A 23,867-nucleotide genomic window follows, 5' to 3' on the forward strand; every position below is an offset into this window, starting at 1 on the left:
CACTGGCCCCCTCACCTTTTCCTTTCCAGCTGTTTGGGGCTCAGCTAAGTGACCACACAGGAGAGCAGTGAGGCCATTTGAGGCCTGAGCCTGGTCCTCAGGACTCGACTCGCTCTCCCTGCCATCAAGCAGCCTGCCCCAGCCCTGCCAGCCATCTCCACACTCCTCTGACAGAATGAATGCCCTCGATGGTGTTCCCTTCAAGTTGCCCAAGGGCTTTGTGATAGGCACAGAGCCTCTCCCTGGGCCAGAACTCAGCATCCCAGCCTGCGGGGAGGTTCTGCTGGGTTCTATGGTAAGTGTGTCTCTGTGTTTCTGTCTTCTGGGCCTGTGGGTCTGGGGCTGAGTCCATGGGGCCTTGTTCCTTGAGTTTAAAGGACAGCTAGCCCTGGCCAACATGGTGAAACCCCGTATCGACTAACAATACAAAAAATTAGCTGGGTGTGGTGACGCGTGCCTGTAATCCCAGCTACTCGGGAGGTGGAGGCATGAGAATCGTTTGAACCCAGGAGGTGGAGGTTGCAGTGAACTGAGATCGTGCCACTGCATTTCAGCCTGGTGACGGAGTGAGACTCCATCTCAGAAACAAATTCAGCACTCTTTTTGGGCCACCGACCTTGTATCCAGCCCCACTGCTTGACCTGGGCACACCTACCAACTCCAGCATTGTAACATCAGAGTGGTACACACTATTTCTGTAAAGTGACATCTTTCAGATACTTAATGGCTTGTCGTATATGCATACCCTTGATGGCCTGGGCAGTTTCACGAGTGTTCTTAAAGTGAACACGAGGATTTGAACCTCTTGATTTGCATGATTTTGTGGGGTTCTCCAGGTCAAATGAATGGTGAACCATTTTCACAGATTACCTCAGGCCACTTAGGGAAAGAGCCGTTTTTGTTTTTTTCAGGGTCTCGCTCTGTCGCCCAGGCTAGATGGAGTGCAGTGGTGCAATCTCAGCTCATTGCAACCTCTTCTAGGGCTCAAGTGATCCTCCCACCTCAGCCTCCCAAGTAGCTAGGACTATAGGCACATGCCACTATGCTTGGCTAATTTTTTTATTTCTTTGTAGAGATGAGATTTCACACCATGTTGCCTGGGCTGGTTTTGAACTCCTGGGCTGTAGTGATCCTCCCACCTTGGCCACCCTAAGTGCTGCAATTACAAGCATGAGCCACTGTGCCCGACCTGCTTTTGTTTTTGTTTTGGGCCTCACTCTGTCGCCCAGGCTGGAGTGCAGTGCCATGAACATGGCTCACTGCAGCCTCAACCTCCTGGGCTCAAGGAAACCTCCCACCTCAGCATCCCAAGAAGCTGAGACTGCAGAAAAGTGCCGCCATGCCTAATTTTCATTTTTTTTTTTTTAATTATTTGAGACAGAGTCTCGCTCTGTCACCAGGCTGGAGTGCAGTGGCGCAATCTCGGCTCACTACAACCTCCGACTACTCGGTTCAAGTAATTCTCGTGCCATAGCCTCCCGAGTAGCTGGGATTACAGGCATGCACCACCAAACCCAGCTAATTTTTTGTATTTTTAGTAGAGATGGGGTTTCAATGTGTTGGCCAGGCTGGTCTTGATCTCCTGACCTTGTGATCCACCTGCCTCAGCCTCCCAAAGTGCTGGGATTACAGGCGTGAGCCACCACATCTGGCCATTTTCAAAATTTTTTGTAGAGACAAAGTCTCACTATGTTGCCCAGGTGGACTTGAATTCCTGGGCTCAAGCAATCCTCCAGCCTCAGCCTCCCAGTGCTGGCATTACAGATGAGCCACTGTGCCCAGCCTAACACTATTTATTGACCAGAACTTTATCGTTCTCCTATTGCTTGAGATGCTACCCTTATTAGTTACTAAATCCCTATAATATATTAAGGTCTATTTCTGGATTTTCTATTATGTACCTTTAATCTGTCTGTGCCAGTACCATAGTTTTAATTATTGAACTTTTATATTTTAATAGATGGTAGGGCCAGTTCTCCTTATTTATGTTTTTGTCTCCAGAGTTTCTGGCTGTACTTTTTCTTTTCTTTTCTTTTCTTTTCTTTTCTCTCTTTCTTTCCCTCCTTCCTTTCTTTTCTTTTCTTTTTTCCCTTCCCCGTCCCCTTCCCTTTCCCTTTCCCTTCCTTTCGACAGAGTCTCACTTTATCGCCCAGGCTGGAGTGTGCGGTGGTGCAATCCTGGCACATTGCAACCTCCACCTGCCAGGTTCAAGCGATTCTCCTGCCTCAGCCCCCCAAGTAGTAGGGATTACAGTCACGTGCCACCATGCCCAGCTAATTTTTATAGTTTTAGTAGAGGTGGGGTTTTGCCATGCTGGCCAGGCTGGTCTCAAACTCCAGACCTCAGGTGATCCACCTGCCTCAGCCTCCCAAAGTGCTGGGATTACAGGCATGAGCCACTGAGCCTGGCCCTTATATGTTTTTATATGAAGTTTAGAATCATCTTGCATAGTTCCAAAATCAAGTGTTGGCACTTTATTGGGTCTTGGTATTTTTTTTATCCCTCTGAGTGCTGCTGGCTATTTCTTAGCTTCTTTCTCTCCAAGTATGCCTCATTAGTTCTGAAGTCTTTTTCCCTTCTCTGTCCTTCACAACCTATCTATTTTACTCCAATCTCTAACCATTTATTCTGCACATACTTACAAATGTCCACTCTGGGCCAGGCCTGCCCTGGGCCCTGAAGATACAGAGAGGAACTCAGGGAGTCACACTGGAGCAGCTAACTTATGCTCCTCTCCCCAAGGTAGGGTCATGGGTGAGAGGGAGCGGTGCCCGTGATCTAAGTGTCTGAGTGTCTGTGCCTGTCTTTCTGCCTCGCTCCCCCACCCCTAGCCTCTTTCTTCCTTAACTGGCCACGGTAGAACAAATTGCCTTTAAAACTTTTACATATTTTTGATGGAATCTTATGTTTGCTGTTCTTAATTTTAAAGGTAGGGAACAGGAATATTTCATTTTTGCCTCATTTTATAAACTCTAGAGTTAGATTATTTATGTGGACTCCAGATTGCTTTTTTAGGTGGTCTGAAAAGAAGTGGAGAAAGCACTACAATCAGGTCCACGGACAGGAAAACCAGCTTAGCCACTCACCGCCAATCTAACTTCTAGCAAACTCAATGTTCTGAGCTCCATTTTCATAATATGGAAATAGGAATGACACTAGACCATACTAAGTAGAGTTCCACAAAGATTAGTGTTTATGACATTTCCAGGACCCCAAAGTAACCTCGGTGGCAGCAAAGGGTCTGCGGACAGGTATCACTCCATAGGGAGGTTTGTCTGCCTGGGCGGGCCTCCAAGGCGGACTACTCAATGGCAAACTGTGCTGGGCTCAGGTGAAAGCTTCTTTGCTAAGAATAAGCTTTACTGGAGAAAATTTTTAAGTAGTTTTTGCTCAACTACATACTGAATGGCAAAGGGATTTAGATGTTGGGTTTCATTACATTTCATTCGATTGACGAATTCATCACTTTGTCATTTATGCCAGTTTGCCATTAAACTGTTATTGGTATCCATCGACCACAGTGTTAGCTAAAACCCAGGGTAGAGTGGGCTGTGATGGAAGCCCGGGGCTCAGAATCTGACGCTGTCCAGGCTTAGAGAGTCTCTGGCTGAATAGGGTCCCCCAGGCCAGGGGTTAGTGTTGTGCCCCCGGGGTCCTGGTTTGCCCCGGGCTTTACATCGCTTTCTTTCCGCAGTACGACTTCAGCCTGGAGAGGACGGCACTCTTCTGGGTGGAGGCCGCCGGCCAGGGACCCAGCCCGTACCAGTGCGGTGACCCGGGGACAGCGTCAGCCCCTCCAGCCTGGCTCTTGCTAGTCAGCCCCGAACATGGGCTGGCGCCTGCGCCTACCACAATCAGAGACCCAGAGGCCGGACACCAGGAAAGGCCGGAGGAGGAGGGTGAGGACGAGGCAGAAGCCTCCTCTGGCAGCGAGGAAGAGCCGGCCCCCAGCAGCCTCCAACCGGGTTCCCCAGCGAGCCCCGGCCCGGGCCGTCGCCTGTGCTCGCTGGACGTGCTGCGCGGCGTGCGGTCGGAGCTGGCAGGAGCGCGGCGGCGGCTCTCCGAGGGGAAGCTGGTTGCCCGGCCCCGCGCCCTCCTGCACGGCCTCCGCGGCCACCGCGCGCTAAGCCTGTGCCCAAGCCCCGCGCCGTCCCCCAGGTCCGCATCACCCCCGGGGCCCGCGCCCCAGCACCCCGCTGCCCCCGCGTCGCCCCCGCGGCCCTCCACGGCAGGCGCCATCCCCCCGCTGCGGAGCAACAAGCCCACGGTCGCGGTAAGGATCCTGCCCGCCCTTCCAAGGCCGCCAATCAGCAGCCCAGGCCCCATAATCTGGGTGTCCAGCCCGGCCCGCAGCCTCGGTCCCCTGCTCCGCGCGCTCCTGCATCCTCCCTTGACCTGCTCCCACCTGGGCCTGTACCGTGTCGTCCTCCTGCGGCCCTTTGACAAGAGTAGAGTAGTCCCTGCTCAGAAGCCCCCATTCCCTGCGTTTCCCACTGTGCCTGCCTTGCTTTTTTTTTTTTTTTAGAGGGCAGGTCATAGTGGTTTTAATTATCCAGGACCTGTCAGTCTCTTCTAACCGAGGTTGAGCTCTTTTAGGGCAGGGACTGGATCACACTGATTTTTGTTTCCAGAGCACCCAGCTGCCGACTTGACCCATAGGGGGCGCTCAGTGGATGTCTGTTGAATTGATGAACGCAACGCAAATCTAGGGCTTCCCACTGGGTGAGGTTTGCTATAAGCTGGGGGAGCTGGAGGCTCAATCAAGGAATATTCAATGCACAGTTACTTCCTGCCAGACACTGGGTTTGGGAATGTCAAAACCACAGGACATGGAGAGTTGGCCAAGAGGGTGTGGGACCAGGCCCTGAACTGTATAGCGGGATCAGGTGTTGAGGGAGCATCAGGGCTGCAACAGGCTTCCAGAAGGCTTCAGGACGGAGGAGGTGAACCCTGAAGAGCAGGGAGAAGTGACCCTACAGTGAAACCACAGAAGCTTAAGCCTCAGGCTCCTCCCTTTGTCTCTTCCAAGGCCTTGTGCCCAATTTTGTATTCATAATTGTGTGTTCTTTTTCTGTGAGGTGCCTTCCAAATTATATAAGTATCAGACTCCACAAAACATGGGGTGGGTCAGGATTGGCAGCAGAAGGTGGCAGCGGGGCACAGCTTTCTGCCCCCCAGCAGCCCCACAGTCAGGCCAGGAGATGCTGCAGAATAAGGCCAAGGTAGAATTCAATCTGAAAGACAGAGACCTGAGGTCTGGTTTCTTACATGCACCGGCTTGAGACCTTAGGCAAGTCACTGAACCACCCCTTCTCTACCTGCACAGTGAGCCAGCAACCCTTCACACGGTTGTTTAGAGCATACATAGTAGAGAAGAGGCTCTGTAAGCGGGATGAGCCATGCCCACATCCAAGACCAAATGCTGATGCCAGGATGGCTCTTCCCTGGCCAAGATGAATTTAACTCTCACAACAACCCTGTGGGGGTGGGACAGTATTCTGTAGATGATGGAAATGAAGCACAGAGTGGCGAAGAATCTTTTTCAAGGACACAAGAGTAGACTCAGCTCCTAAACTTTGATGTTCTCCACCCTGGAGGTAATAAAGGGTAGACCCTAGGGTGAGGTCGTGGCAGGGAGAGCCCTGAGAAGATGCGTATGGGGGGAGAATTCATGTGTGTTACATATACACTCCAGCCCAGGAGCCAGGTGGCAGCTGTGTTTTCCTTGGGAGGAGGGGACAGGATGAAACGTTCAGGGCTGGCAGAGAGGTACTTCCTCATGGGAGAAGGTTCGGGGCGACGCTGGCCAAACCAATTGAAACGCCTTCAAGTCACCCTCCTTAATCCAGGGTCTGTTTCGGTTTCTCCAGCACCACAACCGAAGGGCTGGTGTGCCCAGTTCCTCCCCTGCTCCATGCCCTGCCAAACCCCAGCCCAACCAAACTCAAGAAGGAGGGCCTGGTTGAGAAGACCTATCCCTGCTCCTCCCTCACCAAGGTGTGGGGCAAAAAACCTAAGTAGGGTTGAGGTACCAAGTGTGTGTTGCTTAATCTGGTCATTAACGTTTCTGAACCTTGATTTCAATGTCTATAAAATGGGATAGTAGAATGGACCTCATATTTCTTTCACTAGTCACTTTCCTGACATTTTTTTTTTTTTTTTTTTTTTTTTTTTTGAGACAGAGTTTCGCTGTTATTGCCCAGGCTGGAGTGCAATGGTGCGATCTCTGCTCATTGCAACCTCTGCCTCCCGGGTTCAAGTGATTCTCCCGCCTCAGCCTCCCAAGTAGCTGGGATTACAGGCATGTGCCACCACGTCCAGCTAATTTTGTATTTTTTAATAGAAGCAGAGTTTCACCATGTTGGTTGGGCTGGTCTCGAACTCCTTACCTCAGGTGATCCACCTGCCTTGGCCTCCTAAAGTGTTGGGATTACAGCCGTGAGCCACCGCACCCAGCCCCTCACATTGTCTTCTTTAAGTCTCCTAACAGTCCTATGAAGTAGCTTAGGGATTGCCCTCATTTTTCATATGAGTATACTGAGTAAGCATTAGAGAGCTGGGGTCTGCAGGACTCTAAGCCCTCCATAATATTAGCCCCTCCACTCTGTACAGAAGGTGGTACATAAAGGCATTTTTTAAAATGTCCAGCCCAACTGAGTGTCACTTCCTGTGGTAACTGACATGTCCAGTCTGTCTGTATTTCAGTCCCTCAGCCCGTACACCTGTCTGCCACCTCTTGGGGGGGCACCCCAGCCTCTCAACCCCCACAAGTCACACCCTGATCCTGCGGCTGACCTGCTGTCTGCCCTGAGCCAGGAGGAGCAAGACCTCATTGGGCCAGTGGTCGCCCTGGGATATCCCCTGCGAAGGGCCATCATAGCTCTGCAGAAGACAGGGAGGCAGAGCCTGAGCCAGGTGAGTTGGGGGGCCCAGAGCTGATGAGCTGTGATGCTGGAGCCAGGTGAGTGGCCACACGATTTTCACCTTTTGAGCTGTGACATAGGTCCAACAACAGCATCAGCCAACCCCACAGCTCTGGAGCATCTATGGCCCCTCAGGGTTGTCCTAAGTGGGGCTGAGATGGTCAGGCCTTTATACCCCTGCCTCAGTCAGTCATTGCATGTCGGAAGGGGGTGACCTGAGGTAAGTGGATCTCTGCAGTTAAGGTAATCCCTGAAGGGGCAGACAACTGAAGAGTGTCTCCCAGCTCTCCCAGCATCTGGGGCAGTAAGTCCTGCAGTGAAAGGGTATGTGGATGGAACATCACAGAGTCTACCACACCCAGGTTCTACTCACCCATGTTCTATTCTTCTAATAGAGTTCACTCTATTGGAAGTATGGTGGAGACTCACGATGACACTTCAAGCACAGCACTCTGAGCCACGCTATTATTTGGAAGCAGGTCTTGACCCTTGATACAAGCCAAGAATGTAAGAGCACCTGCAGAGGAGTGAGGGCCCCCAAAGTGCCCAAAAAGAGGTGCTAGTGGCAAGATACCTGGGAGAAGAAGTGGTATGAGTGTTATAGGGGTGTTTCTGTCATCTCTTTCTGTGTAACAAACTACCCCGAAACTTAGTGGCTTGAGACAACCATTTATTTGCTTATGATTCTCTGGATTGGCAGTTTTAAGGTGGACTCAGCTAGGGGGTTCTTCTGCTCATCTCACCTGCAGTCTCATGTGGCTACAGTTTGGTGACTTACTTGGGGCTGAATGATCTAAGATGGCCTCATTCACTGGGTGGTGATACTTGTCAGCTGGGCCACATATTTCCAGCAAGCCACCCTACTGGGTTCCAAGAGTAAGGCCTCTTGAGGCCTCTTGAGGCCTTGGCTGAAATTGTACATAGTCACTTCTGCCTCATTCTATTGGTCAAAGCATGTTGTTGACCCCTCCAGACTTACACAGGGGAAAAATAGATTCCATCTCTTGGTGGGAGAGACTGGAAAAAATTTTATGATCATTCTCAATCTACCACAAGGAGGTTCCAGTGATCAAGAAAGGCTTCATAGAGATACCAAGCATTGAGCGGGACTTCAAGGATGGATAAGATCTGATGCTGAAGGAAGGAGAAGGGATGATATTCCAGGAGGGAAGGACAGTGTGAATAAAAGAATGGAGGTGGGAAGGAAGTGTTTGGGAGGCCCTGATCTGACCAGTCTTGTTGGAGGAGAGGGTGCATGAGGCAGGCTGGTAGGAGATGAGAAAAAGAATTGGGGGTAGATTTAGGGGTCTTGAAGGCTGGCCTGAGAATTTGATAAATGACCCAATAGGTAAAAGGAGGCATGGAAGGATTGTAAGTAGGGTCAAGAGATGACATTGAATGCCATTGCCTACACCCCCATATCCCCACCTGAAAGTAACATCCCTCGTTGTGTGGTTTTCTAAACATCAGGACCCTTCATGGTTTGATAGCTGGTCCCAGGGTAGCTGGCACTTTTCATTTTTCTCCCATTCCTGCCCCACCACCATCAGAAGGCTTGGAAACCTCCATCATCACTGATGAGTACTGAATGTTGCGTCCCTGCGGTCCAGAGCTGCCTGCTCCTGCCAGAGGGAATGGCAGAAGGAAAGTGACTTTCTTTTTTTTTTTTTTGAGACGGAGTTTCGCTCTGTCCCCCAGGCTGGAGTGCAGTGGCGCAATCTCGGCTCACTGCAAGCTCCGCCTCCCGGGTTCATGCCATTCTCCTGCCTCAGCCTCTCCGAGTAGCTGGGACTACAGGCGCCTGCCACCACACCCGGCTAATTTTTTGTATTTTTAGTAGAGACAGGGTTTCACCGTGGTCTCGATCTCCTGACCTCGTGATCCGCCCGCCTCGGCCTCCCAAAGTGCTGGGATTACAAGCGTGAGCCACCGCGCCCAGCCGGAAAGTGACTTTCAAACGGGAGCCGAGGTGGAGCTGGGCAAATGCACCTGGTCCCCTTGCCCACCCACTCCTGCTTCTACTCTACTCTGGGTTCATCAGTTCATGCCCTGTCCTGGAGGAGAATTTCCAACATAGTGACCCCTATGTGGCTAAAATGGCAGGGAGGGGTGCTAACATTTATTGAACATTTTCTTGCATGAATCTCTGTCTCTGAGGGTATTCAGTTAGGTCTTCTCAATTCTGCAAGGTTGCTATTACATTATGACCACTTTGCAGATGAGGAAACTGAGGCCAGGGAAGTTCATACAGCCAGTCAATGGCAGCACTGGGGTTGAGGCCGGCTGGTCTGACTCTGCATCTTGGTTGCACAATGCCTTTTATCTCATTTTCTGTGTGAGAACCTCCTAGGACAGCACCACAGTTTGATCTGAGATTTAAGAGCAGATCTAAAGTCACGCCTGCCTTCGGATGATACTGAAAAGCCAGAGTCCTGGCCAAAAAGCTGGCCAGGAGGGCTGTGAGGGGCCAGGTGCACAGTGGGGCTCTGACATGCCTCCCCAGTCCCTTCAGGCCCTGTGACAAGGCTGAAGTCTCACGCCATCACTCTGGGGGTCTGAAGATGAGTCAGAGCCAGCCTGGGGCCCTGGCCTCCCAGTGGGTGAGCTGGAAGGATTTCACTGCATTGGGAACATTGTGTTTCCAGCTATAGACTGGCCACCTGCCTGGCCCCCTGGATCTCTGGGTGGCCTTCCCCAGTGGGCAGTCAGGAGCCAGGCCCCAAGGGGTGGGTCTGAGGGGCCTTTGGATGACTTCATCTATCCTCCCCCACCAAGTTAGTATTTCTGTCTGTTCTGTGAAGTCCTGGTAACTGAACAAGCCCTTTGGGTTCAGATTCCTTCTCCCACTGAAAGCCGCATATTGCAGTAAATCCTTTTTGGCCAAGATAAATGACAGATGGCCCAGGAGGAAGGGCATCAGGTGACAGAGACAGAGCAGCTAGAAGACTCAGGGAGAGAAGAAGATACAAAAGAAATTGTGCAGCACTCCTTTCCTTTCACAAGGCTTGATGTGCCCACACTGCCTCCCTTCAGGACAGGCATGGGTGCCACATGAGGGTCCACAGGCCAGGCCCCCTCTTTTGACTCAGTTTCCCAGTTCACAGGGTGGAGGAGGAATATGTGTTTGGAACCAGTGACTTCTGGGGGCCCCCTCCTGTGGCCTGAAGGTGACATCCTCACTCACCTGGGGGCCTGAGGCAAGCCTGATAGCTTCTACAGTCCTGCAGGCCCAAAAGCTAACCAAGCAGCAGAACCTTTGCAAATGAAGACTCTCAGGGCTTATCCTGAGATAAGTCACCCCAGTCAGTGGATCTGGGGTGGACCCAGGGGCCTTTAATTTTAGAAAATTTGCAGATGGGTCTGATATTCACTGTGGCATAGTATAGATCAAGGTCAGCTGTCCCCATTCACTGATTCTTAGTCTTGGGTGCACATTAGAATCACCTGGAGGGCTATAGGGAAAAAATTCCAATGCTCAGGCTACACCCCAGACCAATTATATCGTAACCTCTGAAGGTGAGGCCCAGACATCAGTAATGTTTAAAGTTCCCAAGGTGGTTGCAATAAGCACTGAGACTGAGAACCATTGCTATGGATGAGCCAAAAGGTGGAGGCAGCGTCCACCATCCATCCTTGCCCGCCCTCCTTCTGAAGGTGAAGCTTTCACCTTTGGAAACCCTGTCCTCCACCAAGACAGCTCAAAGCCCTTCCTCTAGCAGCTGATCCCTCTGATGGACAAGGCATTAAGTGACAGGTTACATAATTGGGGGCCTAGTCCCGGGACCCTGGACAATGCAGCTGCCTTGCCTGAACATCAGTTTCCTCAACTGTGGAAGGAGGGCATGGGTGCATGGTTTTTAAAACGTGCTCAGAGCAGGTCTAGCTGTACTGGGCAGTACCTCAGGCAGGAGCACTGGACTCCGGGCCCCCATGCCCCCGGCCCTGGTTCTCCCAGAGCAGCTCTAATCTTAGCCTGTTACTGCTGAAGCCTCTTTGTGCTAAGACAAACAATTCAGGAGCCAAAAACAATTTGGAAACTGTTAGTCTAGATGATCTGCACTTTCATCCCAGCTCTGAAGGTCTACGGAAACCCCACTCTCCCTTCTCCACATATACTCATAATTCCTGTGGTCTGGAGCCTTCATTTGGCACCTACACCCTATAAATCCTGCTTTGATTTGCCTGGCACTGATGTGGTCCTGTATCTGGTTTATCTCCCCCACTAAGCTGTGAGTTCCTTGAAGGCAGGTCTTCATTCGTTTTATAAACACAGCACACATTTATTGAGCTCCTTCTGCCACCATGCTGGATGCTGGGGACACTGTGGTGAATGAGACTGACACAGCCCCTCCCTCATGGAGCAAAAACTTCGTGGATGAGAAAGATTGAGTGAAGCAATTACAAAGTTATATGTGCTGTAATAGGGAAGCACAGGGTGCTATGGGGGCATGAGGGACGGCACCCAGGAAGACAGAAGGGGCAGGAAGCTTCCCAGGGACAGGGAAGGAGGCCGGCCTTGGCTGAGGGAGCTGCATCTGCAGAGACCTGGAGGGTGAGGGAGGGGCCAAGGCTATAGACATGGAGCAGACCTTTGAGCCCTGCCTGGTAAGGAGCCAGCATTTTATCCTGGGCCCCTGATGACATAACCATGGGGTGACCTGAACAGTTTTTCCTACCTGTGGAATCCTCCTCTTTGCCTACCCTGTACCCCTTCTCCAGCACTGGTGCAGGAGTTGCATAGTAGTGGCTCAGGAGTCCTGGATGAGAGAGATGCGTCTGGGGGTACAGTAGGGGTGCACAGGTGTGGACGGATGAGGAGGCACCTTCACACGAATGGGTGCTCCCAGGCAGGGGTGGGTGGTGCATGAATGTTGAATTGTGTTGGGTGGTAGGTGGGATGTCTGTGTTTGAAGCCTGTCCTCCCCACCTAGGTTCTATGAACACCCTAGCCCACCCTGACAGCCCTTTTCCTGGAGTCCAGCCCCCAACTTGGCATAGTTGGTGAAGACCCATTTTCCACCTGTCCCCAGGCACTCAGAGAAAGCCTCTATCCCCCTTCTGTGGGTTCACGGGATCTCTGGGCCCACACTGCAGGTGGTGGCTTGCCCTGTTGCCTGGCCCTCAGCTCAGGCCCTTGGAGTGCCTCTCTGCCCTGTCTGCTGTCCCTGCTGCTCCTCTTTTTTTTTTTTTTTTTTGAGACGGAGTCTCGCTCTGTCGCCCAGGCTAGAGTGCAGTGGCGCAATCTCGGCTCACTGCAAGCTCCGCCTCCCGGGTTCACGCCATTCTCCTGCCTCAGCCTCTCCGAGTAGCTGGGACTACAGGCGCCCGCCACCGTGCCCGGCTAATTTTTTGTATTTTTAGTAGAGACGGGGTTTCACCGTGGTCTCGATCTCCTGACCTCGTGATCCGCCCGCCTCGGCCTCCCAAAGTGCTGGGATTACAAGCGTGAGCCACCGCGCCCGGCCCCTGCTGCTCCTCTTACCCTCCCTCCCTCTCTGCCCCCTTCCGGTCCAGTTTCTCAGCTACCTCAGTGCCTGTGACCGCCTGTTACGTCAGGGATATGAGGAAGGCCTGGTGGACGAGGCCATGGAGATGTTCCAGTTCTCTGAGAGCCAGGTCAGCAGGGCTTCCTGCCAGGGCTCCAGGGGATGGAAGGGATGGGGGTGTACCCAGGAGCCCGGTGTGCAGGGCCACACCAGTTCTCAGAGTCAGCCTGTGGGTCCAGCCTGTGGGTCCGTCAGAAGATTGCCTGACTCCTCAGCTCTGAGGAGGAGATGGCCCAGGGAGCTACAGCAGGGACAAAGGCGAGAGGCACAGAGGGAGATCAGGAAGAGATGGGACGGGGACAGGAGGCGGAGAGCAGCAGGGTCTTTGCTTTCTTAGGCTCAGTCAACACAGCCTCTATGACTAAATGGCCGCTCTTTGTTGGACACCCAGATAGGAGCCATGGGCAGCACAAAGATGCACGACCTCTCGACTTGGGGAGCGTGCCGCCTACCCCAAGTGCATGCAGCTGTAGGCCCAATAGTCACATCTTGTTTTTTGAGACTGAGTCTCACTCTATTGCCCAGGCTGGAGTGCAATGGCACGATCTTGGCTCACTGCAACTTCTGCCCCCAAGGTTCAAGCAATTCTCCCGCCTCAGCCTCCCAAGTAGCTGGGATTACAGGTGCCTGCCACCATGCCCCGCTAATTTTTTTTTTTTTGTATTTTCAGTAGAGACGGAGTTTCACAATGTTGACCAGGCTGGTCTTGACCTCCTGACCTCAAGTGATCCGCCCGCCTCGGCCTCCCAAAATGCTGGGATTACAGGCGTGAGCCACCGCGCCCGGCCCCAGTGGTCACTTCTAAGTGCCCCATGGCAGAGCAGCTCTTCACAGAGGCTGAAGGAGACAGAGGGTTGGGTGAGGCCCCGAGGAGAGAGTGAGCAGAGGTGGGGAAGTTTCAAGCCCCGGGATCGGAGGGGAAGGAAGGTGCAGGCTGCGCTGTGAGACCTCCACAGTGTTCAGGGCATGGGCAGGGACCTTGGGCTGTTTGTGCTCCGGGTGCCAGTGTACGGTCTGCCCCCCTCCTGCCCTAGCAGAAAGTTGACAGTGAGTGGGAGGAGTGGGAAGAGAGTCAGGACAGAGCCCGTGGCCAGGCTGGGGCCTTCTTTCCTTGGCAGAGGAAGGGAGGTCGGAACCTACATCACCCTACAGGTACAGAAAAGTGGCAGGTGCGGCCCAGGATCAGGCTCACGTGGCCTGGGGGGAGCCACAGCTTTTTGGGACGAGGTGCAGTAGGCACTGGAGCTGGGGCTCCCCATGGCTGAGGCCAGGCCCAGCAGAGCCCCCAGCACCATCCCTGTCTCCTCTTCCTCAGGCAGGGGAGTTCCTGCGCCTCTGGGAGCAGTTCAGTGACATGGGCTTCCAGCAGGACCGGATCAAAGAGGTGCTGCTGGTCCATGGCAACCGCCGAGAGCAAGCCCTGGAGGAGCTGGTGGCCTGTGCCCAGTGACCATGGAGGCACTCCACGATGCCTGGGCATCCAGGCCCAGTGCCAGACCTGGTGACTCATCCTAACTGTATTATTAAAACCAAGTAAGAGTAACAAAGTGATGCATGCTTATTGTAAAAATACAAATAATACCAAGGGTGACAGTTAACAGCAGCAGAAACTGCTGAAAGAGTTGAAATAGTTGCCTCTGCAGAGGGGCAGATGGGAGAGCCAGACGGGGGGCTATGTTCTTCATGCATGCCTGTGAAACCACCTGATTTGACTCTTTACACTGTGTGCATTAGTAACCTGGATTTTAAGAAAATTAAATAAATAATGGGCAGTTCTTTTGAGTCCTGTAGGCGCCTGGTCTTGGTGTGGAAAGAACATCAAACTGTAGGTCAGAAGACCTCATTTCTGATTTTAGGTCTGCTGATGTCTGGGTCAAGGCCCTGTTGGGCCTCAGTTTCCCTAGGAAAAGTAGAGAGATCTGACCAGGTCAAAAGCTTCCAGGCCTGGCGGCTATCCATAAGAATCCTTGGGGTGTTTATTCAACAGTCCCAGGCCCCACCCTTGTATATTCTGATTCAGAAAGCCCAGCTTGGCAGCCCCCAGGAATCTGTTTTGTTTTATGTAAGAAGATCTCTGGGGATTCTTTACTACATAACAGGCCTATGGCCAGTGTGTATGACTTTCAGCCAGTCTGGGGCCCCTTCTGCTCTGACAATCTGTGATCGTATGACAGTCTTTCCTCATTTGCAGGGTGGGGAGGTTGCGACCAGAGTTGTCTCCAGTCACCCAAGGCCTATCGTTCAGAAGTCCCCAAGCATTGAGGGGACCAGTTGCTGGAGCGGCCCATAACTCAAGCAAGCAGAGGCCAGGGGCCAAGACTCTGGTGCCTCTGTCCTCCCCAGCCGGCCCTGCGCAAAGACCTGAAACAATTACCGCAGAATCAAAACATCTCAGCCCCCTCCACCCTGCAAACAGGGCTGGACCTGGAACTGAGAGGCCTATAAAAAAAAAACGAACAACTTCCACGTTTCTCAGGGCTTCAACCCCAGAGACTCATCTGAATGTGTAATGGGGACTTCTGCAGGCCTACACACAGCAAGCTTGCAACTAGAACCAGGTCTCCAGAGGCCCAATAGCCCCTCGGTGGTTTCCACTAAGTCTCAATGCCTGCCAACTTGAAATCACAATAAAAATATTCTTTGGCCTTAAAACTTGCCTTGAATAACTTTCAGGCAGCACAAAACCATTAGAGAAAATGGGCAAGATGTTGTAAAGTTGGAAATATGTCTGTCTGTTGCCAAAAGTAAAACTACACTTGAAAGAGACAGTAAAATTAAAGTTCAATTTCTAAGATGCAATGTTAGGTCCAAAGCTATTTATGTTCTGATTAAGGTAACCTGGCCTTGGTCCACCACTTTACTAAGTCCCCTTGATTAGAGGCGACCAGTTGACAGGCCCATCCATTATTCCTATCTTTCTCCCACATGCCCCAAATCTGCCCATCCCTAGCAAACTGTTGCTTGATTAAAAATGTGACATCTGGCCAGGTGCGGTGACTCACCCGTGTAATCCCAGCACTTTGGGAGGCCAAGGTGGGCAGATCATTTGAGACCAGGAGTTCGAGACCAGCCTGGCCAACATGGCAAAACCCCATCTCTACTAAAAATACAAAAATTGGCCAGGTGTGGTGGTGCATGCTTGTAATCCCAGCTACTAGGGAGGCTGAGACGGGAGGAGAGCTTACACCCGGGAGGTGAAGGTTGCAGTGAGCCAAGATCATCCCACTGCACTCCAGCCTAGGCAATAGAGCGAGACCCTGTCTAGAAAAAAAAAAAAAAAAAAATTTGGGTGGCCGAGGCAGGTGAATCACCTGAGGTCAGGAGTTCGAGACCAGCCTGGCCAACATGGTGAAACCCCGTCTCTACTAAAAATACAAAAAAAAATTAGCCTGGCGTGCTGGTGGGTGCCTGTAGTCCCAGCTACTCAGGAGACTGAGGCAGGAGAATTGCTTGAACCTGGGAGGCAGAGGTTGCAGTGAGCTGAGATCACACCATTGCACTCCATCCTGGGCGGCAGAGTGAGACTCTGTCTAAAAACAAACAAAAAAAAAACATTTAGCCAGGTGTGGTGGTGCATGCATGTAGTCCCAGCTACTTGGAAGACTGAAGTGGGAGGATCACCCAAGCCTGGGAGGTTGAGGCTGCAGTGAGTCAAGATTATGCTACCACACTCCAGCCTGGGCAACAGTTTGAGACCCTGTCTCAAAAAGAATACAAATGGCCTTGAATGGTGGCTCACGCCTGTAATCCCAGCACTTTGAGAGGCCGAGGCAGGTGGATCACGAAGTCAAGAGTTCAAGACCATCCTAGCTAACATGGTGAAACCCCATCTCTACTAAAAATACAAAAGTCATCTGGGCTTGGTGGCACACGCTTGTAGTCCCAGCTACTCGGGAGGCTGAGGCAGGAGAATCGCTTGAACCCAGGAGGCGGAGGTTGCAGTGAGCCAAGATTGAGCCACCGCACTCCAGCCTGGCGACAGAACAAGACTCCGTCTCAAAAAAAAAAAAAAAAATCAGACATTAGAGACAGGAAGGTTGCTTGAGTTTGAGGTTATAGTGAGCTACCACAGTGCCACTGCACTCCATAGTGAGATTCTGTCTCCAAAAAAAAAGGAGAGACACCAGTGGGCAAATTGTTCATTTAAAATATTTTTTAGGAGGTACAATAGTGTGGTAGTTAGGGGCACGAACTCTGAAGTCAGATGTGGCCTGAAACTACAGCTTTAGCACTAACCAGCTGTGTGACCTTTTGAACATCACATAGCCTCTCTGTGCCTCAGTGTCTTATCCATAAAATACAGATACTGAAACTTTCCAATTGTGATGATTGAGCAGGATAGTGTGCAGGAAGATTGTGCCATGGTACCCAGTAGCTACTTATTTATACATATTTATACCCTGCCTCATTCCATCATCATTACCTTTACTATGATCATCCTCCTCATCACTGTTATGGTTAACAAATCTCCAGCATTTATCATCAAACTCAGAAACCCTGGGAGAACCACTCTCTGCCTCTCAGGTCAGCAGGGTTAAAGAAGGTGCCTGGCTGGAGCAGAGGATTCTGGGATTGCCACCTGGGAGAAGGACAATCTTTACAGTTAATACTAAGGATCAGGTGGCTGCCTTGGTGCGTCCTTGAAACAGCAGCAGTTGACACACTCAAGCATGGTCTGGACAAGAGGACTGTTAGAGAGGAGGTCAGGAGGATGACAGGGTCCAGGTTCCAGGAGCAAGCCAAGGCCTGGCCCATGTAAGCAGAATGAAGCGAGCTCTGCCCTGGTTCTTGCTCTCCCTCCTGTCCCCTTATGCTTTGTCTCCTCTTCTGGGTCCCCACCGTGTTCCCGCAGAGGCCCAGTGGAGCAGGCTGAAGGTGGCCTTTTGACTCTGACAGGAGGGATGTCTCCTAACCCATTCGGGCTGAGATCTCAAGGCCTTTACGTGTTCCCTTCCTGGGGAAATGTGCACAGTGCCCTCTATCTGGTTGACTTTCTGCCTCCTTCTTAGCAGGACCCTCATGATTCCACTGGGTCCACCCAGATAATCCAGAACAATCTCCCACCTCAAGATCCTTAATCACGGCCAGATGCGGTGGCTCACACCTGTAATCCCAGCACTTTGGGAGGCCGAGGCAGGTGGATCACTTGAGGTCAGGAGTTCGAGACCAGCCTGGCCAACATGGTGAAACCCTGTCTCTACTAAAAATACAAAGATTAGCTGGGCATCGTGGCACATGCCTGTAATCCCAGCTACTTGGGAGGCTGAGGCAGGAGAATTGTGGAGGTTGCAGTGAGCTGAGATTGTAGTACCGCACTCCAACCTGGGTGACAGAGTGAGACTTCACCTCAAAAAACAAAAATCCTTAATCACACCTACAAAGTCCAGGTAACAGATTCACAGGTTCTAGGAATTAGGACGTGGATGTCTTGGGGGGCCATTATTCGGCCTACCACAGAGAGGCACTGCTTAACCCAAAATCATACATGTGTAATGGTGGCATTTCAGACAATTGTATCAGGGGGTTTCCTTGTGTCTTATATTTGTATTATACAAGGCTGGGCCCCCAGGCAGGCCCCAGCACACACAGCTGCCGCCGATCCTCTCTCACCTCTGCTCTCTTGCTTCATCTCAAGTCAACCTTCCGCAGCTGATGACATTCTTCTGGCATGGGAGCAGCGCCAGCTGTGGGGCTGCCAGCACTTCCTATCAGCCCTGACCCTTCCACTCTGGGGGGAGGGAACACACTCTCAGGTCACTGTTGACCTCTAAGGATCAACTGAAGTCAGGAGCTGCTTCCCTCTTCTGGGACCCTCCTGCCCTCTCAGCCCTTTCCTTCCACTCTCCATCCCCCATGCTGCCCAGGCTGCCTCTAGCTGCTCTGTCCTCCTGTCTTATCTGGAGATTAAAGAATTCCTTTGTTGACCTCTGCAGGGAACACTCTTTGCCATTTAAGAGAGAACTTACGGGACAAGGCAATGCTTATCTAAGGATAACGGCTCATAAATGATAGGGTTTTAGGTACAGTGCAAGCTGTCAAATGGAAGGCGTGACCTTCTCATCTCTCCTCAAATGACCATCCATTCTGTGTCTATGCAAGATTCGCCCGGAGAGGAACGTGGGGCTTTAGGAAGCTCAGGGAAGGATCTTTCCAAATGAGGGTTTGGGGAGGCTTCCAGAGTCCTTCCCTCAGTATGGGACCTCCTGGGGCACTCCTCTGCTCACCCTCAGATCCCAAGGGCCAGGTCTTTAATCCTAGTGATGCTGGGGTCAGAAAAGTGCAGACAATCAGGACTCTCCCAGAAACACACACATTCTGTCACACACACACACTCTTTGATCTCGGGGGAGTGAAAATCTTCCACCCTATCAGGAGAAAGTTGATGGTATGCGTGTCTTCACACTGGGGACAAAGGTGATCCTGGGCAGGGCAAAAACTGACTGCCCAGCCCTACCCACCTCCTCAGCCCCACGTTGGGCCCTCTGAGGAGAGAAGACGCTGCCCTGAGTTCCAGGTGCTATAGCCCAGGTGATAAGCCAAAACTCCCACCAGAGAACCCTTCATTTCCTAATTCTGTCACCCCACAAACCTTTACTGCACATCATGACAGCTGGTGCTAGGCCTGCTGGGCCCAGGAATGGGGGAAGGTGGGATGAAGGATGGGAAATGGCCCTGCCCTGGAGGGAGGGGGTTCCCCAGGCGAGGCTGCCAGGTGGGTTTGCGTGGCAGCTGGCTGAGAGCAGGTCAGTACCTGTGCTGGCAGTGACACAGTGAAGGCGGAGGGACGGGCAGGCTTTGGCCCACAAGGGCCTCTGGCGCTTGTGTGCAGCCAAGTCCCTCTGTGGAGTCAGGTCCTGGCCAGGCACCCTGCTGGCTCCACACTCAGCCCAGTGGTGGGGCACCCACCCCTACCCCAGGCTCCTACTCTCCTTGTGGGTGGCCCTCCCTCCTGCCCATTCTCCTCCTGAACCTGTCCTTATAAGGCCACCCGCTCAGGAGACGTGCGTTCTGTGTCCTCTGGGCAGCTGCCCACACAACGTCATCTGCTGTTTTACTGCTCGAGATTTTTAACTTATGATTTTATTTTTTTTGTCGTTAAGAAAATGTTTCCAGGTTGAGCAGAGACATTAACTGGGTGCCAGATGAGGGCAGAAGAATGAATGCCAGGGTGCTTGGGAGCCAGGGACCCAGGACTGACAGCCCCAGGGCGTGACTTAGCCACATATCCCAAATACCCCAGCAGCTGAACGATTCTAAGAACTCCAGCAGGCCCTGTGTGGACCATTTCCCCTTAAGTGACACCCACTGAAGGTGGGGGAGGTGACCCTCCCCCAGCTGTGGGCCATCTTCTTGTGTTGTTAGAGTGCCCTGTGGTCCTCTGTCTAGGGGGTGAGCGCATGGTGCCCACACAGGGCCAGTCCCACACCAGGCTGGAGCGCTGGAATCTTGAGTACACACGTTCTGGGGCAGCCTCAGTGGGACGGTCAGCAGCTCCTGATGCCGTGGACTGTCCATTTCCAGCCAGGTGCGCTGGCCTTCCCAGGGAGCACTGAGCTACCCAAAGTCCTTCCAGTAAGATCCTGTTCTCCTGAACTTAGCCAAAGGTTTCCCTGGCTGACAACCAAAGCACCCTGCTGGGTGCAAGAGAACATAAGTAAAGGCGGTGGCAGTCAAGTGGGGCAGAGAGTGTGTGCTGTCTCCCTGCGAACCTAGAGGAAGTTATGTTAAGCTGGATGAGGGAACCTTGGGCTGAGGCTGCCACCAGGAGGGACGCTATCTCCATCAGGGAACTCACCTTGTGGTCCTAACTGCTGCAGGGGCTGGCTGCCTCCTTCGCTCTACTGTGAGGCCCTGGGGGCAGGGGCTGAACCTGGCTTGTCTCTCTGCCCTTGCGCCTGGCACAACTTCTGGTTAGAGGATGTGCACAGAGTGTTTGCTGAAAGAAGAATAAGAAAAAGAGTGGGGGGAGAGGGGGCCCAGGAGAGTCACCGAGGAGTGGCCCATGCTGAAAGGGAGCTGCCTTCCAAAGGGTTGTCACCGAACTCCAGCTGAAAGACCCGCCAGAAGGGATTCAAGGAAGCTCTCGTACTTGGGATGACTACTAGTGAGGTGATTTCCGGGAAACAAGGCAGCCACCCCCTTTCCTCGGCGCCCAGACTTCAGAGCCTGGAAGGACTGCAGGGCTGGGGCTGAAGAAGGGATCCCCGTCGTTGCTGGGAGAGTCCTGGTGTTGATCTGCACAGGCCCCCTGGTGCCCATGGAAGGGAGTGAGGTTCCAGCAGGTTCACACCCCCTGTGCTGTGCTCCTTTGGAGACCACATGGCACCTTTTGTATGGCAGCAAGGCAAGCAGAGACAAGTGTGGGTTGCTGTCCTTGAGCAGGCCAGGAGCAGTGGCCACACTCAGCAGTGGAGCAGATCGAGCTCTGAGGACAGCAGTGGGTGCTGCTGGGCAAGGAAGCCACCACCCCGTGCCTGTGATGAGGAGCTTTGTTTTGTCACACCAACCCCAGGCCTTGGGGGGGCAGGTGGCCCATGAGACTGCCTAGAGGCAGTCCAGAGCTGTTTTGGGGGTTCAAGGTAGGAGACTGAATCTAAGAGAAGCGTCTTTAGCTCCCCAGGAGTGCAGGGACCTCAGTTACAGAGCTGGACCGCATGGGTCACAGGGATGCCACCTTCTTAGCATGTGGATCTTCAGTCAGACCCAGGGCTGGGGAGGCTGCCTTGCACAGGCCAGGTGAGAGGACTCACACACTTGCCCATCCACCAAAGCACTGTCCACCCTCCAACAGAGGGGGCACCAGCCTTTGTCCTTAGGGTCATATTCTGCAGACAATGCCCTAATCAGGAGGAATGATGAGAGATCCTTTCAAGGCCAAAACTCTTTGGGGCTCCCAACTACACCAAGCAGTCATTAATTTGCCTTCTCCATCTGAAGTCAGACTGACTGCTATTGCCAAGATACTCACTGCCCATGCCTGAGGGCAGGGAGGTTTCTGGTTCACTGACACTGACAGCCAGGCTCTGCTCTACGCCCTGTCTGTGCTCTCTCATTTCCTCTCCCAACAGCCCTTTCAGTTTAGGTTCTGCTGTCCTTACTGACAGATGCCCACCTGAGGCTCAGAGAGGTTAAGCAACTGCTCAAGATCACACAGTCAGAAAGTATTAGAACTGGATTAGAATCCAGGAAGTCTGAGCCGCAGCTGGAGCCTCCCTGCCACTACACTGGCTCCCTTCACAGTGAGCCTGCACACACGTTCCCCCACCTGACCCCACAGCAAATGTATGCACCAGACACATCTCAACCACAGATACAAACTTGGGCTCAGAAAGGTGATGCAACCAGCCCCATGTCACCCAGCAAACAGGTGGCAGGGCTGGGCCTGAAGCAAGGATCCCCAGGGCTCCCTCTATGTACCTTGCAGGACCCCTTGGATAAATCTGGAAATGGTCCGGTCCAGCCAGGGTGGTGGAGGCCAGGGCTGCAGGCCTGCCTGGCCCCTCACTTGGGAGGGGGTGACAGAAGCTGTGCACTCTGGAGCTCATGCCATCTGGTTCTGTTTCCACTCCCAGCCACTCCTCGGAGAGCTTCTAAAGGTCAATTTTTTCCCCCTCAAATTCAAGTGGCTTAGGAGGCAAGGCCCTGGCTTCCGGTCACAGAGGCACCACCGCTGGCTGTAAGACATTCTTCTGGTTCCCATAACTGTGTGATCAGGCAGAGGCACTGAGATGGGCATTTTCCAGTATACTGTGCCCCAGCCAAGCCACTTGGTAACACAGCCCAGAGAGCTGAGGGTCAGAGGGGACAGGGCACATGTCCAGCAGGGTCTTGACAGGAAAGAGATGGCACACTCAGATCAGGTCACTAGAGGAGGATAGCACAAGGCTAGCGAGCTTGGGGCTTCACCACTCCTGCACCTGGGCAGGAGGGAAGGGGGCAGCCACCTACCTCAGCCTGGAGACAGAAGGCTGTAAGGAAAGGACCAGCTGACAGTGGTGGGGACTTGAGTCAGTGAAGGAAAAAGGTCAGTGCAAGATCACCCTGCAGGGAGGGAGCCAGGAACTAAGTTCCCTGACTCCACACCCCTCCCCACTTCCCACCTTCTGCTGCTGCTCTGTATTGGGAGCCAGTCAAGGGAGTCCAGTGATATCACCCAGACGGGACCACCTCTCGGAGTGCGGAGCAGGAGAAAGGAGCTGATCTGGAGGGACAAGCTGATCTGGAGGGACAAGGAGCCGTCAGCCCAGGACTAGATGAGGGGCTTGCTATCTGAATACAAAAAGCAGCTATGTCGGTCACACTCACTGCCTCAAAAACTTACTGCGGCTCCCCACTTCCTACAGAACAAAGCCCAAGTTCTCCAGCCTGCAGCCTACTTCTCTGGCCCCACTACAGGTACTTCACATAATCAGCACAGAGACTCTATAACAGTCTCTCATCATCATCTCCATTTGCCCATCACACAGCTGGCAAGTGGAGCTGGAATATGGACCCAGGTCCCCTGGATGCCATCCTGCTGTGTCATGAGCTATAAGCACAGACTGCTGGAACACAGTCCATTCACCAAAACTGTGCTTTCCCCACAGTAGGGGTGTCAATAATGGGTGGAGGGGAAAGTGTGAAGAGGAACCAGGGGAAGGAACCTGGAAGGTGAGAATTGCCTATGCTGGTCTAGAAGCTCTTATTTCACCCTCAGGACAACCCTCCTGGAATTATCTCCAGTTAGAGTTGAGACACCTTCATTCATTTCAGCAACTTTAAGGAATTTACCCATGGTCAAACAGAAGTCCCTGTCAGAGCCAGCCATTTGACTGCAAAATCAGCTGGCAGGCAGGCAGCACTCTCCCTCTGCAGAGGGGCACCTACAAAGTCCTCAGTCCCTCGTTTCCACCACAACCCAGTGCTACCTCCCTCTCTGAGCACCCAAAATTCCCTTTGCTAATCAGGACTCTGTGGCTAAGCGTATTTTTGTAAGACTCCTGTTAGAATGAAAATATGTTACCTGGAAAGAGAAGCATGTTGGGCGAATGGTTTCTGACCTCCTATACAGTTGGCAAAATTGTGTGTGTGTGTGTGTGTGTGTGTGTACGCATGAGTGTGTGATCTGAAGGGCCCAGGTGCCCAAATACCATTAGAGACTAACTCCTTTGTCTCCATCTGCTGAATCAGCGTGCTGAATGGGGTGTATGTGTAGAGGAACTTTCCTAGAAAAAATAAGGATGGAAGCCTGGAATCAGGGAGGGCAGCCTGATGATGGGTCACCGTGGGGAAGCTCTTTCATGAGTGCCCTGGAAGGCAGCACAGGACATAACATGTTAGGATGGGAGGAGGATTCCAGAGAAGCAGGCTTTAGGTTGGGTGGTCCACTTGCATTGCTTTGTCTCCAGGAAAGTTGCTT

The 23,867-nt window shown here is 52.6% G+C and overlaps 2 protein-coding genes and 1 long non-coding RNA gene across 6 annotated transcripts in view; 2 read left to right on the forward strand and 1 right to left on the reverse strand.

The window, feature by feature from the left end:
- Positions 1-166, forward strand: part of PDCD7 (programmed cell death 7) — a 36,097-nt gene extending 35,931 nt beyond the window's left edge. The window contains exon 6 of one of the 2 annotated variants that reach the window (XM_055278140.2): positions 30-166. The gene's annotated coding sequence lies outside the window, so the exon portion shown is untranslated. The other variant, XM_055278141.2, reaches the window with a different exon arrangement.
- The window catches only part of UBAP1L (ubiquitin associated protein 1 like), a 24,251-nt gene continuing 543 nt past the window's right edge, over positions 160-23,867 (forward strand). The window contains exons 1-6 of one of the 3 annotated variants that reach the window (XR_008657674.2): positions 160-295; positions 3,695-4,273; positions 6,706-6,915; positions 12,438-12,539; positions 13,785-14,002; positions 14,661-15,121. Coding sequence is in view for 1 of the 3 variants with exons in the window: in XM_055278143.2 (XP_055134118.2) it covers positions 176-295; positions 3,695-4,273; positions 6,706-6,915; positions 12,438-12,539; positions 13,785-13,919 (1,146 nt within the window). In the remaining 2 variants the exon portion in view is untranslated. Of the gene's footprint in view, positions 296-3,694; positions 4,274-6,705; positions 6,916-12,437; positions 12,540-13,784; positions 14,252-14,660; positions 15,122-23,867 lie in introns of those variants that run through there. The other 2 variants (XR_010120703.1, XM_055278143.2) reach the window with 2 other exon arrangements.
- The window catches only part of LOC129482396 (uncharacterized), a 24,485-nt gene continuing 19,106 nt past the window's right edge, over positions 18,489-23,867 (reverse strand). Inside the window, exons 2-3 of the long non-coding RNA XR_008657680.2 lie at positions 20,265-20,405; positions 18,489-20,103 (exon numbers count right to left, since the gene is read on the reverse strand). This is a non-coding gene — a long non-coding RNA (uncharacterized lncRNA). The remainder of the gene's footprint in view (positions 20,104-20,264; positions 20,406-23,867) is intronic.

This window comes from Symphalangus syndactylus, chromosome 5 (assembly GCF_028878055.3).
Source record: "Symphalangus syndactylus isolate Jambi chromosome 5, NHGRI_mSymSyn1-v2.1_pri, whole genome shotgun sequence".
Lineage (NCBI taxonomy): Eukaryota > Metazoa > Chordata > Mammalia > Primates > Hylobatidae > Symphalangus > Symphalangus syndactylus.